At 41.0% G+C, this 17225-nt stretch overlaps 1 protein-coding gene across 3 annotated transcripts in view; it reads right to left on the reverse strand.

Annotated features, from left to right (window-relative positions):
• Positions 1-1395: 1395 nt before the first annotated feature.
• SH3GLB1 (SH3 domain containing GRB2 like, endophilin B1) overlaps positions 1396-17225 on the reverse strand; it is a 37528-nt gene continuing 21698 nt past the window's right edge. For 2 of the 3 annotated variants that reach the window (XM_034778926.1, XM_034778927.1), the window contains exons 7-11: positions 16211-16234; positions 11357-11446; positions 10536-10636; positions 5795-6026; positions 1396-1876 (exon numbers count right to left, since the gene is read on the reverse strand). In XM_034778926.1, the coding sequence (XP_034634817.1) occupies positions 1769-1876; positions 5795-6026; positions 10536-10636; positions 11357-11446; positions 16211-16234 (555 nt within the window). In that variant the 3' untranslated portion in view covers positions 1396-1768. The remainder of the gene's footprint in view (positions 1877-5794; positions 6027-10535; positions 10637-11356; positions 11447-16210; positions 16235-17225) is intronic. The other variant, XM_034778924.1, reaches the window with a different exon arrangement.

Genomic DNA, 17225 nt, shown 5'->3' on the forward strand with positions numbered 1-17225 from the left:
TGGTTGGTCAACGGTCAGTCACAAGCCCACTCCAAAAGGAGTTCAGCATAAAAAAAAAAAAAAAAAAAAAAAAAAAAAATCAAGGTTTTAAGAACTCTGCACAGAAAGGAGATCACTGCTCAAGAAAATTAAGGGGGCAAAAGGGACTGTTTCTGCAAATGACTTCTTAGTTTAATTGCAATGAAGTTGTGTTCAGCTTCTGAACAAGTGTTCATGTCTGTGTATTCCTCCCAACCTCTTGCTCTGTTCAGAGTGCACCAAGTCACCTTTAGTGATACCATTGTGGTGACCCAGTGTAACAGTTTGGTAGAGTAGTAGTAAGGAAGAGTCTTATCACCTAGAAAAACAAAACAGATGCATCTCCCTTTTTACCTCTGCTCTTGAACTTCAAGTTTTTTTTTTTTTAATAAACTGTTTGGATATCTATTTATTCTTGTCCATTACAATCATGTTAGGCCCTCAGAAGATCTCTTGCCATGTTCCAACACAACTTCTGGGTTTCCATGACATAGATCATCTCCAGACATTTTATCTACTTTCACTAGTTAAAAAAATGACATTTCATTAGATTCCCATTATCCTTTTCAAGAGCCAGGCTGCTCTGTGGCAGCAACAGGTTGGTGAATCTCACTAAGATGTAATTGACAACTTACTGAAAATTCAGTTAAGCCCTTTGATTAGTTTGAAGTTAGTATTAATAGACACTAAGTGTAAGAGTAAATTAGTGAACTGCCCACCTTTACCTACATGTGACCTTGAACTTAAAAGCACATCTGATGCAAAATGCATTTGTTACATGAAAGGGACAATTAAAAATAGCATCAATTGACACTGGTTTGGGTCATCAGTGGAAGTTATGGTTAAGTCATAGAGTCATTTTCTGCTCCCAAGACTTTAGTACTATCCTTTCTTACGTATAGTGAATGCAAACAGATGAATGCAAGTAAATTTGCAAACATTTATGATGCTTTCTGTGACATTTATATTTAATGGAATGAATATCTAGAATTTTCCTGGTGTTTAACTGTTTATTTGAGTAGACTGCAGTAAGCCAGTTTGAAATTTTGGGTTGGTTCATGTGTTTGCTTTATTAAAGCTCTGGCACGAGGGGAAAAACAAAAACACCAAGCAGGGTTCTGTAGAAGTGTTACTTTAAAACAAAAACATAAATATACATAAAAAAATCAAAAATTGGGTTTTCAACTAGGAACTCAATTTATTTTAAAAGGATTAAAATGCATGCATCATTCAATTGTTAACCACAAATGTCAACAAGTTAATATTCGATATACCATATTGGAGAACCAGAGACAAATATAGTTTAATTTTTAAAGTGTTAACACCGGTTTTTTGGCTATTCACTATGCTGAGCAAATAACTGGAGTCAGACTGATATCAATTCACAATAAATTTATTTTATGTGAGGAAAGAAGCTTGCCATTAATGAAAAATTCAGTAGAAAACAGTGCCCTCCTGCTTTCGGTCTAGATTACTCAAAAGTAGAAGCTTGGTATTAGTGAAAACTTCAGTAGAAACAATTCTGTAGGAAACATTCTTGGCACATGAAATAAAAGCTTTAAACTCAAATTAAATCTGAACAGAGTATTTACCATGCAACAATACTGGCAGAAGAGCCGGTTTCTGATGACTGGTATTCTTCTCCCTTAAGACAATAAACATGGAAGACACTTAAACCTGCTTTATATAAACTTAATTGTATATAAATATGGTGTCGCCGTAAGTGGCAGTCTTTATTCAGGCCAGCCATTTAGTTTAGCAGTTCTAAGTAAGTAATAGGCACTTTGCCCTTCTGATTTCCCCTTTCACCCATCAACCAGTCTGAATCCATACCAGGGACACTGTACACTGTGATGACCTAAAAACAAAAATACACCATTAACATTTGATCCTAGAATAAATATTCCTGGCAATAAACAACCTATTTCCAAAGGCTCGGATTTCTGATATTAGCTACATGCATATTTTTAAAGGGCATATTTGACATGAACTTCCATAGAGCAGCAAGCAAATGTTTGCAGAAACTATTACTCATGATCAGTAGGAGAGAGCTTGACAAAGTAGCAAGTATTTAAAAAGGCCTGAGTTAGAAAGAGTCCCTTTTCGTATTTAGATGAAACCTTTGCCTTGTTATTGCTTTTATACATGTTGACTTTACATATAAATCCTCCATACAGCAGTTTCCCTTAATACTGATAGTTCCTTGGCAACTTAAACTTCTGCAATTTAAAGTTCCTTCAATCATAGAAATGTAGGACTGAAAGGGTCCTCGATATGTTATCTAGTCCAGTCCCATGCATTGAGGTAGGACTAAATATTACCTAGACCATCCCTGACAGGTGTTCTTAAAACCCTCTAATGACAGAGATGCCACAACCTCCCTAGTAATTTGTTCCAGTGTTTAACTACCTTTTCAGTTAGAAAGCTTTTCCTAATGTCTAGCTTAAATCTTCCTTGCTGCAATTTAAGACCATTGCTTCTTGTCTTATCCTCAGAGGTTAAGAACAATCTCTCTCCCTCCTCCTTGTAACAGCCTTTTATGCACTTGAAAACTTATGTCCCGTCTTCTCTTTTCCAGACTAAACCAACCCAATTTTTTTCCTCCAATCTTTCCTCATAGGTCATGTTTTCTAAACCTTTAATCATTTTTGTTATTCTTGGGACTTCCTACAATTTGTCCATATCCTTCCTTAAAATGTGACACCCAGAACTGAACAATATTCCAGTTGAGGCCTTATCAGTGCTAAGTAGAGTGGTAGAATTATTTATCATGCATCCTTACAACAATTCTGCTAATACATCCCGGAATGTTTGCTTTTTTTTTTTGTGCTTTGAATTAGTCCTTACTGAATTTCATCCTATTTACTTCAGACCATTCCTCCAGTTTGTCCAGATCATTTTGAATTCTAATCTGGTCATCCAAGGTGCTTGCAACCCCTCTCTGCTTCAAATTTATAAGTGTACGCTCTCTGTCATTATCCAAATAATTTATGAAGATATTCCACAGAACTGGACCCAAAACAGATTCCTGTGGGAATCCTCTCGATAGGCCCTTCCAGCTCGACTCTGAGCCATTGATAACTACTCTGAGTATGGTTTTCCAGCCAGTTGTGTACCTACTTATAGCACAGAGGAGGGCAAACTACACCCTGCAGGCTGGATCTCGCCCATCAGGGCTTTCAATCTGTCCCAAGGGATTGCCAGCCCCGTGGCGCAGTAGGGATAAGGCAGGCCCCCTGCCTGCCCTGGCCCCATGCCACTCCCAGAAGCGGCCGGCACCATGTCCCTGTGGCCCCTAGGGGGGAGAGGGAAGGGCGGGCAGAGGGCTTTGTGCCGGGAAACTGTGTCCAATGGGAGCTTCGGGGGTCATGCCCACAGGTGAGGACAGCGCACAGCAGAGCCGCCTGCCCCACCCCACCCCCAGGAGCCACTGCCAGATATGCTGGCCACTTCTGGGAGTGGTGCGGGGCCAGGGCAGGTAGGGAGCCTGCCTTAGCCCCGCTGCACACCGCTGCCTCCCGGGAGCCGCTCGAGGTAAGTGGTGCCGGGCTGGAGTCCACACCCCACATCCCTCCTGCACCCCAACCCCCTACCCTGAGCCCCCTCCCGCATTCCCTCCTGCACCCCAACCCCTTTCAATCTGACCCACAGGATTGCCAGCCCCGAGATGCAGTGGGGATAAGGCAGGGTCCCTTCCCTACCCTGGCCCTGCTCCCAGAAGCGGCCGGCACCATGTCCCTGCGGCCCCTGGGGGGAGGGGAGGACAGAGGGCTCCTGCACCCCAACCCCTTGCCCTGAGCCCCTTCCTGCACACCGCACCCCCTCCGACACCCCAACCTCCGGTCCCAGCCCTATATTCATGGCCCTGCATACAATTTCCCCACCCAGCTGTGACCCTCAGGCCAAAAAGTTTGCCCACCCCTGGTATAGCAGTTTCATGTAGGCTATATTTCTCTAGCTTATGAGATGATTATGTGAGACAGTATCAAAAGATTTACTAAAGTAGATATGACATCTACCATCTCCCCCATCCACAAAGATTATTACCCTGTCAAAGGAGGATATTAGGTTGATTTGACATTATTTGTTCTTGACAAATCCATGTTGACTGTTTATTACCTTATTTTATTATAGGTGCTTGCAAATTGTTTGATTATTTGCTCCATTATCTTTCTGTGTACTGAAGTTAAACTGACTGGTCTGTAATCCCCTGGGTTGTCCTTATTCCCCTTTTAATACATAGGTACTATATTTGCCCTTATCCAGTCCTCTGGATCTCTCTCATCCTTCACAAGTTCTCAAAAGATAATAGCTAATGGCTCAGAGATCTCTTCAGCTAGTTCCTTAAGTATTCTAGGTTGTATTTCATCAGGCCCTGCTGACTTGAAGACTTAACTTGTCTAATGGCACGTCTACACTTAAAATGCTGCATCGGTGCAGCTACATCAACCCTGCTACACTGCTCTAGCACTTTAATGAAGTCACTACGCCAATGGGAGAGCGCTCTCCCATCAGCATAGTTAGTCCACTTCCCCGAGAGCAGCTCTCCGGCCTCTCCGCAGACTTGTTTCCCCCCCTTTGAATTTTACCTACCAATTCTGAGTTTGATAAAGTCCATTGTCTTTATTCTGCTGTTCCCCTCCCCCCTTTACCATTCCCTAGAATCATGAATTATCGTTTCATGATCACTTTCACCCAAGTGGTCTTCCACCTTCAGATTCTCAATTAATTACTCCCTGTTTGTCAGAATCGAATCCATAATAGCCTCCCCTAGTTCCATTCTCCACCTTCTGTAATAAAACGTTATCTCCAATGCCTTCCAAGAAGTTGTTGGATAATCTGTGCCCTGCTGTATTATTTTCCCAGTCTATAATGCTAATTAGCAATTTCAGCACTTTCTAATAGATTTTAATGTCAAATAAAAGCCCAATTGTGCCACTTCCTTCCAAGTTCTCTGTTGAAATCAAGTTTCTGTGCTTATGCACTCATCCCTGAGTGTAACCTAAGCAGAATTTAACGACTCAGTCATTATAATGGTAACATCAATGGGTTCTAATGGAGGGAGGTACTATATAACATGAAAAAGGGTGGCAGAATTGAACCCCAACAGCTTAACTCATAAGATAACACTTACTATGCCTGCCTCACAGAAGTTATCCCCATTTTATGATATTAGGATAAGCAAGTACTGGGCACTTCAGTGACTCGCAAACAGTGGCAGTAAAATTCTGATACATTAGGTCAGTGGTTCTCAACCAGGGGTACATATTACAACTCATCTAGATATTTGCCTAGTTTTACAACAGGCTACAGAAAAAGCACTAGTGAAGTCAGTACAAACTAAAATTTCATACACACAATGACTTGTTTATACTGCTCTATATACTATACACGGGAATATAAATATTGTACTTTCATTTCAACTGATTTATTTTATAATTGTATGGTAAAAATGAGACAATAAGCATTTTTCAGTAATAGTGTACCGTGACACTTATAGTTGTGTGTCTGATTTTGTAAGCAAGTAGATTTTAAGTGAGGTGAAACCTGGGATATGCAAGACAAATCAGACTCCTGAGAGGATACAGTAGTCTAGAAAGGTGGTGAGCTACTCCATTAGGTTACACAGAGGTTTCTAGCCTCCACTCCAGAATACTTAAGTCACTATTTCTATGTTGAACACAAGTTTCCTAAAATAGTATTTAAGACATTTAAACTTGTTAGTCATGAGTATGCTGGTTTTAAATTACAATGCTATTTAGAAAAAGCCTCTTACCTCATCTGCAAGAAGTGATAGTTCACTGCTGTTTGCAGCATCATAATCATAGAGAACTCTGGCTTTCCTGCTGCCACTTGATGCTTTCAGTTCACTGAAGCCTGAAGTAACTACTGAATTGCTTACTGAAGGCAATGAAGCAGAGGCAGAAGCCAAGACTGAGGAAGCAGAAACACTTGGCACTGGGGTCGAGGAAGACTGATTATTGTTAGAGCGGAAGGTAGATGGAAAGCTGTGGAAAAACAAGATGACCACTGACTGAATTATTTCAACACACATGGAAGCAAGCCTTCATCACTATAGTAAGAGTTTCAATTATATGACCCTGTGACCTTTCCTACCAACTGTGTAACAGGCACTACACGTTGTGACAGCAAAGTGTATTACCTTCCTTGAAGTCTGAAGTGTAGTTCTCTTCATGCCAGTTGCATCTGTCAACACCCCAAATGGGAATCACCTTTGATTCATGGATTTCACAAGCAGAACCATTATAGCTGACAGAGCTAGCTACTAAGCATTATTAATGAATGATAGTATTTGTGAAACTGATAAAACCTATCGAACATGAATAGGAATATAATACTTACAACTCAGGCGATTTCCCTGACAAGAGAATATATTGCCCATTAAAATTCACACTCCCCACACACCCACCCATGGAAGCCATTGTTGCAAATTCCATTTCACTCTGCCCCACACCCTCTCATACCCTCCATCTAACCACCATCCCGTACAGTCTATATACAAAAAGTGTTCCGGCCACTCTAGCTCAGACATCATCTTGCTGCAGATCTCCAGTTTCTCCCATCAGCCCTCCTATACAGGCTGGAAACCCCACAGGTGCTACCTCTTTCACACTCTTGATGTGGGGAAGAGACTTCACCCTTACTCTGCCTACTTTATGTTACCACTGAAAGCATTCATGGGATTTCAAACAAAATTAAGAGCTGGAGTCTTACCCTGAGCATCTCAGAATCCAAGTTGGAACTTGCATATACTGGCTGCAAACCCCAGAGTAACTACATACCCTAACAACAACATAATTTCATCTCCTCAATCAGACAGAAAACTAAGCTAGGATGTCTGCCCTCCTTGCTTGGCAGCCTGCTTCTAGTCTGGCTGTTGTCTATATCTGACAGCACCAGTGGTCAGTCAGCTAGTACACAAACCCAGTGGTCTACATAGCCTCTTCATCCTCCTATTCTGAGCAATCAGCAGCTATGCCCCATCTATTTACAAATTTAGGACCCTATCCAGTGTGAAAAGTGGAACTCAAGAAACTGTCCTGTCATGCTCCATGACTAATACAGTGGAGACTTCCTTGTCCAAGATATATGGCAGGAAGGACAGGAATTGGTTTAACCACCACTATAGTTTTAAGCTAAGTAGATTACTCCTGAGGGAATTCTGTGCCAAAAAATTCTACGATTTTTATTTATCAATAAATAAATGTGGTTCCAGCATGGTAGTGAGGAGCACAGACCACTGGCTGCACTGAGGTGAGAGATCACCCTGAAGCCCCCACCTCCCCTGGTACTGGGACTCAGCAGTGAGGCTGCACCTGACCCTGACACAGTGCAAGGGCTAGGCCTGCCTCAGAAACACCCCGGGATCCTGCCCCTCTGCACCAGGTGTGGGTGGACAAGTTTAGCCCACCAGGATCCAAGTGTGGAGGGCTTAGTGCGGAGGGATCCAGGTGTGGGGTGAGAGGTTTCTGTGTGGGACAATCTGGGTACAGGTGACTCAGTGGGAAATCTGGATGTACAGGGGCTCAGGCAGGGGTGGTGGTGGTTCTGGTTGAAGGAGCAAAGAGACTCTGCAGGGGACCCAGGTGAAGGTGGTTGGGGGATCAGCAGGGGGGTTTGGGTGAGGGGAAATGGGGCTCAATGTCCAGGTGCAGCTAGTTGGGGCTCAATGGGGTGGGAGTCCAGGTGTAGGGGGAAGGACTTGTCAGGGTGAGGGTTCAATGGGCCTGCTTAACGGGGGAGTCCCAGCTGCTGCTGAGGGGATGCCACATGCCAGCCTCCCGTTTCCCCCTGAGATTCCCCTATCCCCTTTTTTTCCTCCATCTCTTTCCCTTCACTCCCACATTCCTCTCCCCCTGCCCTATTCCATCCCCTCTTCCTTCCCCACTGCTTCTTCACCTCACCCCCAGTTCCCTCATTTCCCCCACCCTCCCCTTACCCAGCCCCACCATGGGCATTCATTGTTGCACAGAAAACAGGAAGGCTCCTAGCACACAGAAGGGAATCACAACTGACACTAGGACCCAGGAAGCGGCATTCAGCCCCAAAAAACTGCACCCATGGTAGTCCATTCCCCCTTCTCGGTGGCATCCCTTTGCTTCACTGCCATTTTCTGCAGGGAAGCACGGGAATTCTGCAGAGGGGGGCTGTTTTCTGTGGGCGCGCAGTCCCACAGAATCCCCCTTGGAGTAATAGATGCAAGTTTCATATGGCAGTTTGTGAGACTTTCCAGCCCATAGACTGAGCATCAGCAAGATTATGGAGATAGGGTTAAGGCCAAGTTTCAAGACCAGATTGACATATTTCCATGAACATTGGCAGTTTGTATGAGCATGCTAAAATAAAAGCACTGTACATGCCTAGGCAAAGAAAATTAGTTAAGAGGAACAATCTTCTTTAGGTTAAAACTATTATGCTTAAAGCAAATCCTATTTGCTTTCTATAGATTATCAACCTAGTTCTTGAAGTCTGTACTCTTGCCATTTGCTGTTACTCAGAACAGTCTTCCAAAAACAAATTTTTATGATGAGTCAAATGAAGTAAGTGATCCAAAAATCTGCCCTTATTCTCACGTAGCTTCTCTTCAACTTTTGATTCTGCGGTATGTGTTGTATACAAGTTACTTAATTTATAGTGTGCCATCGTTCATGGAGGCTCTCAATGTGTTTTACAAATATTAAACCTCTTAACTTGTTCATAGCTAGCACAAGCACTTTTTTAGTGGAAGAAATGAGGCATAGGGCTTAAGTGACAAGTCAAGAAAAGACACAGGTGTATTAGCTTTTTCCTGCTATAGCTATTACACTCTCCCTCTCGTTAAGGCAAAGTTTATGCATGCCTTATCTATATAGAGAAATAGAAAGCCTCATAGTAGAACCTCAGAGTTATGAATACCTCAGGAATGTCGGCTGTTCGAAACTCTGAACAAAACGTTATGGTTGTCCTTTCAAAAGTTTACAACTGTACATTGACTTAAAACAGTTTTGAAACTTTACTATGCAGAAAAAAAAATGCTGCTTTTAGCCATCTTAATTTAAATGAAACAAGCACAGAAAGTTTCCTTACCTTGTCAAATCTAACTTTCACTTAAAAAAAGTTTACATTTAACACAGTACTGTACTGTATTTGCTTTTTTGTGTCTGCTGCTGCTGCCTGATTGCATACTTCCAATTCCAAATGAGATGTGTGGTTGACCAGTCAGTTCGTAACTCTGAGATTCTACTGTATGTATGTTTTGGGCTTGTCGTTTTAGCAGCCCCCATACAACATAACAAAAGTTGTAAATGAGTTAGTGCAAATTATAATACAGCATCAAATTTTAAACATACTCGTTTCAAATGCCAGTTATTTCTAAGTTTGTTTTGAGAAGGCAAGTTAGTGGTAAAATTCAGTTACCACCATCACAAAAAGAAAGAGTCCAGCCACTGAGTATGTGTTAGAATGTGTTTCATCAGGTCTGCTAGAGTTCTAGTTAAAGCAGCTTGCCATTTACAAGTGGCTGCAAAAGAGAACCTTTTCTTCTAGTAAAGAAAAGGTTGTTAACAGGGAACTTATCCAATTAGGGCTTGTCTACACCTTGAAATATACCAAAATAGCTATTCCTGGATAATTATTTGGGAATAGCTATTTTGGAATAAACCCCCATGTGGACACTGATTCCAGAAAGCTTGCTCGCCGTTGAATAAAGTGGTCTGGCATACACCATAGTTTCAGAAAAATTCTGATTGGGACAAAGGGTTTGAAATAGGGAGCTGTATGAAATGTGTAGAATACAATTTGTATAGAATACAAATGTATCAGCATACAATTCTTTAAAGCATTTTAGAATTTAGGCAATAGATGGTTTCTTTCACTTGCTTAAAAAAAAAAAAAAAAAAAAAAGCTTAAGCTATCCAGACACTAGGCAAGTAGTTTACCTACTCAGTTGCTACCATTAATTTCCCCACCAACCTTCTCATATTATGAAATGTATTTCTCCCCATAGTAATTTGCTTTACTGGTAGCCTGCTCTAAACTCTGGAGAACACTCCTGTGTTCTCAAATCAGTTTAAGGTCTTGCATGTCAACATTTAACTTGCTAATGGATCTACAAGTAGTACAATGGCCTCCACTGCATTTGACAGCCGTTTGCTAGAATGGATCACCACCAACACAGTACAATAATTAGAAGTATTCTGCTAGGAATCCTCTAGATCTCTACCAGAAGTGGTCATACGTGCTCCCCATCCCTCATTATAGACTCCGCAAAGTCTCCGTCTCACTTTATGCTTCACAGCACTGGCTCTATCTACAGGTTTGGGATTTTTTGCTCCATGGGTGTAACTATAACAATGTAGTTACATTGTACAAACCCTGTTTTGCACCAGTGCAGCACATGTGCATTAGAGGTTTGTAGAACTATATTAATGTAGTTACAACAGTGCAAGTTTTCCTACCTCAAACAAGTCCTTACACAAAGCTGTAACTATAAAAAAAAGCTTTTGCAGTTTTATTACCTTCCAAGTTGTTTTTGGAGGTCCAACATATATTGGTAACATTGTGCATAATAGGTCATCTGAGCTTCAACAAAATCAGTCAGACAGCGAAGATGATGTGCCTATAATATAGTGAAGAGTTCAAGTTTTTAGTGCATATGAAGAATACTATACCTGCTTTAAAAAGGCTGGCTTGGTAGATTAGCATCAGTGGCAACCCTGAATTGGGGGGGTGGAAAAAGAGAAAGAGGAGACGGATGGGGGAAAACAAATTCATGACCCAGACTCAAAAGGTAATTGGGATGTTAGTGCTATAGAAAATATTTTCAGGCCTGAGAGATATGATGCTTGCATGATGCCCACCATTCTTAATTCTCTGCCCAATTGAAGAGTTACTGTAGTATGCAGTCATTTTGTAATTTGTAGCCTCAACACAGGGTGGGTCTGGTGGGGATCTCAGAAGCTTAGAAGAAAGGCACCCAAAGGGTCTTCTTACTAGGGCCCTGAGGAGACCAGAGTTAAATTAGCTGGACAGTAACTACAGCTTTCAGGGTAGCAGCCGTGTTAGTCTGTATCCTCAAAAAGAACAGGAGTACTTGTGGCACCTTAGAGACTAACAAATTTATTAGAGCATAAGCTTTCGTGGGCTACAACGTACTGAAGCCACAAGTACTCCTGTTCTTTTTACAGCTTAGAAGTTGAGATTCAAATGGGTATGTATTGTGTAACACATTTTAAGGTGTTAAAGAAAAATTAGCGTTTTAAAAGTATTTCCAAGCAACTTCCTGTAGTTATTTTAGAGAGTCTCAATTTTATTCATTTTCTTCAATTTAGATACTCACATGTGTACTGCTGATGCCTTCCAGCAGCAGTCTGGTAATCTCTGCTTGACGGTCAAATTCACTCTGAGTTATTCGTACTTCCTGTTCAGACTGAAGAGTATAAACTTATTAGAAGTTTGTACAACACAGCTTAAAACACTGCTTACTAACACCGTTACAGTTCCTACTTGAAGGCCTTGATCCTACAGACAGGTGCTTAACTTTATGCATCTAAAGTGGTTCCACGGACTTCAATGGGACCATTCACATGCATGCAGTAAAGCATATGTTTAGGTGTTTGCAGGATTAGGGCCCAATTTTGTTTTCATGCTCTACAATACTGAATAGATTACAGCTATTTAGTGTTTTCAGACAGTTTCAAATAGCCATATATGAGCCTTTTTGCCAAAAATTTAACAGAATGTTTTATTAGTCACCAGGTTTTATGTCTGATAGATCTGCATAGGCAGATCAATGGGTGCCTCAAAATTAAGATCTCTAAGGAGAAAATGAAATTTAGATTTAGTCCCAGTCTGATGTTTTAACTTCTCTGCTACACTAGAAAATGAATTAGGTCACCAACAGTAGAACTTCAAGACTTCATATATAACATTAATATTTATTTTTAAAACTCTTTCAAATTCATGGATTACTCTAATGCTGCTAGTTAGCCTACAGTTCTTAGCAATTTTAGAACAAGTCTAAAATGATCTAGTAACATTAGAGGGTCTCATTTAAACACAAGAGCAAGTCATTCTGAATTCCACACTGTTCTGAGCAACCAATGCCACCCAAATTGCACATGACTATATAATCAGAGTTGCAGTATCCAAGATTCACTGTTCTGAGGTCTCCGGTGGGAAGTATGCAGTCCTGGTATCTAGATTCCTCTCTCAGTGCTTTTAAATTTGACCATTTAGCGTCTGGTTTCTGTATGGGATAATTCAGCAGGCAGAAGTCTGTCTTTGTCTGAGGTGCAGCAGTTAACTACTCTTACAATAAGGGAAATGAATTTACAAGACCTATTGAAGTGGCACAACTTTTTTTCTTGCATGTCATTTTACCTGAGACTATATTTCTGCTTATCCTACTATGAATAGTTCCATGGGAACACAGAAGTGACTCAAAGGAATATGCGCAGAAGAATTATGGAACTAAAATATTTCAGGGTTAAGTTTTTACAGCCACTTTTGAAATTGCTTAAAAGACAGTGAAGAAGCTGTGGAGAACGAAGTATACAGTTGGTATTTAGTAGTGAGATGACCTATAAATTTAACACACAAGTTAATTCATATTAACTTTCCAAACTTTGTGCAGAGTGTCCCAAATGGACAGCATGGGTCCATTAGAACTTGTTCTGTCAGAAGTCTTTCAGGACAAGCTAGCTTACTCCTCCCTCTCCCCCCAGAAAAGCAGTCGTACTTTTAGAGAAAACAGCAGAGACATTTACTATAAATGTTTATGCCTGAAGCGTTGACGCGTATTGCTTCAGAAGTCAGGATTTCACCAGCACAATGAACTCATGGCTGGCCATTCGGAAAGAACTTTGTAAGAACAGGAAGGAAAATAGGAGGGTTTGTGTGTGTTTTGTTTTGGTGTTTGTTGTTTTGCAGGGGAGAGATGGGAAGCTTGAAAAAAAGGAAGAGTTGAATTTCCTGCTTTTGCACTCCACACAGCTTCCCAATGGATGGGAAAACTAGTTAACTGTCTTGAGTTTTACAAAAGTAAATCTTTTTTGGTACTTCCCCTGAAATGTACTGCAATTTGATTGTTTTTAAACACATGCAGATATGAAGTTGTAACAAGGCTGATACTTTAATGAAAACAGGGCAGAGGGCATATTATCCACTTTAATGATAGAGAAAATAAAGCAGATTCCTTCCCTTATCAAGTTCATAATGACAAAAGAAGTTATACAACTGTGTGTTAAACAGGCGCACACTGAATTAGTTTACCAGACAGAAGGGCCTTTGGAAGCATCATTGCTCAAGCTTAATCGCTATATGCAGAGCATTACTTGAACTGGAGGTTGCGATGGCATGCTCCAAGATCTCTAGTTTCTTCATCTTCCCATGCATTGCCTCATCCCCTTTTTCACTGCTGCTGATTGAAGTGAAGTGTATACCTTATGGTATACCGATTTATATCATTGGGGTAAAATAGTATACATGCACAACTGACATTCTGAGCTCATGGAACTTGTAACCTTATCACCCCTGAGAAGGGTTAAGGATAGAGCCTTGAACTGTAAATCTAGGCTACCCTGCCCTCAGTGTATAACTGCAACCACAGTCCGTGAAACCTCCTGTTTTAATAGGAAGTAGCAGATGACTGTCACTGTCTTGCCATGAAGGGCCCTTGACGTGATACCCGCTCTCCACCTCAGTTCAGACCAGGGATTTGTAAGCCTTCTGAGCTGAAAAGCTTATTGATAGATAACCAGTTGACCCGGAGTATAGTGCGTCCAGTTCAGACAGCCCTTCAAAAAGTTAATTGGAAAGGGTGCAGAAGAGATGCAAGACTAATTCAAGGTCTGGAAATCATGCCTTGCAGTAAGAGACTAAAGAAGCTCAGTCTATTTAAAGTTCACTCAAGAGAAAGTTAAGGGGTGACAATCATCTACAGGTGCCTACCTATATGGGAAAGATTTGATAGACTAAGCTAGCAGAAGCAGGCGTTACTAAAGCTAGAACAATTCAAACTAAAACCCCACTCTGTGCTTTATTTCAACAGTGAAGGCAATTACATCCATAAGATTAGTTGTTCTAGTGGTTAAGTGATTCTTCATCACCTAGTCTCTTAAAAGCAACACTGGAGATATATTTCTAGTGATAAGCTATTTCAAACAGAAGTTACGGTTTGATTCAGAGAGTAGTTTATGAATCAGACTCCCTTCTCTCCCTGGGCTTTCAATAAAGGGGAAGGCAGATCAACATAAATGCATTTACATCAGTTACTGGGCCTTCGGAAGGAGGCGTGAGCTATAGGTTGGAGGATTTGACTGGGTGGTCTCTGGTTTTATTACTTTTTCATTTTTTAAATTCTACAGCACTTACAGCAACAGAGAGGTACTTTTATAAAGTACTAAGAAATTCAGAGTGTCTAGCCTCTCTTCGTTAAGATTTGAAAACAAATAAGCCAATAGCTAGCATTGAAAAGTTGCCACTGGATTTTTTCCTTAGATGCACATAACTCAGTCCCCCAGAATTGGCTTTTGGGATACGAGACAGCTCTCCAGACCACTTCTCTGCTAGTTGGGTGATGGAATGCCATTCAGGCTGCTGCCAACTGCACCATGACTAGTCTCCAGCTCCCCCCAGCGATCTGTTTGTGGCAGTCTGTGTAACCTCGTCACAGAATGGTAGCTCAATAGTATGGAACAGCATGATTTGGCAATGAGCTCTGATGTTTTACTCCCAGCTCTCAGACTCCTTAAGGCTTTTCTTCTTAGCCCTGGTCTACACTTAGGGGGTGGGATATCGATTTAAGTTATGCAACTTCAGCGACGTGAAAAATGTAGCTGGAGTTGACGTACTTAGATCGACTTACTGTGGTGTCTTCACTGTGGTGAGTTGACTGCTGCTGCTCCCCCTGCGCCTCTCGTGGCGCTGGAGTACAGGAGTTGACAGGAGAGGGTTTGGGGATCAATTCATTGCATCTAGACTAGACACGAGAAATCGATCCCTGCTGGATCGATCGCTGCCCGCTGATCCGGCGGGTAGTGTAGACATACCCCTAGTTTTGCCATACGGAAAGAAAGGGGAACCAGTTTGATAGTGTTTATTAAAGCACTGTATGTGTGCTAAAATCCAACAGAAGGCACACAGAAGCCTCTAGTAAGTCAAGTGAAGTCTCAAAGTATCATCTTGTCAACCTATGGTTTGTGTCTTGCACTCCATTACATTGCAGGCAATTAGTTGTTTTGCAGGCCAACTCAAGAGTGATAAGGCTAGCACTGCTTCTCCTTTTTTCATCCTCTTTCAGATGAGTTTGCTACTTCCACAGTATCAGTTCCCCATTTGAGTACTAGGAGGCCAACAGTTGAATGTCTGTTTCTTAATTGGCAGTTCAGAGAACTACCACACAATCCTTCAGGAAAAAAATACATAATCTACAAAGAAATTTATTACTGTGAATTGTTTGTAATAAGATACTGTCCTAAGAAATTAACTTTTGTAAGAGAAGCCCTACTGTCTTGTTACTTGCAGGCTTACCGGTTTTTCATATTATATTTTGCTACAAGAATGTCACATAGTGGCAGTAGTTACCCAGAAACAGTATTTCTTCAAATTCCAAGTTTATTCCTAAGCACGATGTACATCACTTAGGGTGACCAGACGTCCTGATAAAATCGGGACTGTCCCGATGTTTGGATATTTCGCAGTACTCTTTTCCCCCCCCCCCCTCTTCTTTTTGCTCCATCGGCGGTAGTCCACTTTTTTTTTTGGGCACTCCGCCGGTGACCCCTCCTCCCCCCCATGTGTTCCGATATTTTCTTCCTCTCATCTGGTCACCCTAACCTCACTTCACTACTGGAATCTGAAATTCTCTGTAAGGGGCTAAATAGTTGATGCAATACAGCAGAATAGCTGCCAGCAATGTATTAACTACACCTCTATCCCAATAGAACGCTGTCGGGAGCCAAAAAAAAAAAAAATTCTTACCACATTATAGGTGAAACCCCGTTATATCGAACTTGCTTTGATCCGCCAGAGTGCGCAGCGCCCCCCCCACCCCAGAGCATTGCTTTACCGCATTATATCATGTCGCGTTATATCGGGGTAGAGGTGTGCAAGAACATGGAACACCCTTTATTACACGGTACCAAACAAGTAATTGTTTCATAATGCTGCAGTTTCTGAACTGTTTACTTACTTTTGTCACTTCCTCTGCCCAAATCTTGTCAGCATTAAGAGTTAAGACAGACATTTAGAATAGCAGAGTGGTTTTAACATAGTAAGCCATACTTGTGTGTTCTTTAATAATACCTCCTTCCCCCTCGCCCGAAGATGTAAAGAGTGGACAACTGTGACTCACTGCACCCATATGAAGGCCTTTGCTATGAACTATGTTCAGTCAAGAAAATGTAATGCATTCTTTAAACACAATAAAGAATTCCAGCTTAAACTGCACACCTATAGCACTATATTACGTACATTATGTGATGTTATGGAGCTATTATAAAAAAAACTTAAGTGGATACTCTACAGAGCAAAAAAGTGATAAAAACAAAATTCTGTAAAATGGGATACTTGTCCGTAAAACATGAAGCTCTTACAATGTAAAATATGTAACTACTTGGAAAATGGATACAAACTGGACAGTCTAAATTACTTATTGCAAGTTATAAATAAATGATTTTTAATTTAGTTATGGATACTTTAAGGTTTGTAAGTTTGAAATACTGATCAACTGAAAGATATGCTCACCCTTCACAAGAGCCCACTAGACAAAACTATGTTAAATATAAAACAAATTGAGAGAAGCGATTTCTCTTGCCATCTTAATTCCATTATTGGTTGCTGCCTCCACAAGGACTTGCAATAAATTGGATAAATTTCAGTGAACTGAAACAATTGATTAAAAATTCTATTGTGACATCTCAATAATAACTTAATACAGCTAAAACAGGAGTCTTCCTAACAATGCAGCTTTCCTTTAGTTTATTATGTTGAAATTAGAAGTTTTTTGTCAAAGTTGTGGTTAAAATATGCAATTATGACCCAAGACTTCATTAGTTTTATAACTAGAGGCAAGATTCTTTAGTTTAATGATTCACTGTCCATCAACAATGGAACCTTTAACACTTCAGTGTTTATTTGTATTACAGGCCACACTGAAAATCAATGCTGTATTGTACCAGGTGCTGTACAGACTAAGGACAACACCA

Source organism: Trachemys scripta, chromosome 8 (genome assembly GCF_013100865.1).
Source record: "Trachemys scripta elegans isolate TJP31775 chromosome 8, CAS_Tse_1.0, whole genome shotgun sequence".
NCBI classification, from domain to species: domain Eukaryota; kingdom Metazoa; phylum Chordata; order Testudines; family Emydidae; genus Trachemys; species Trachemys scripta.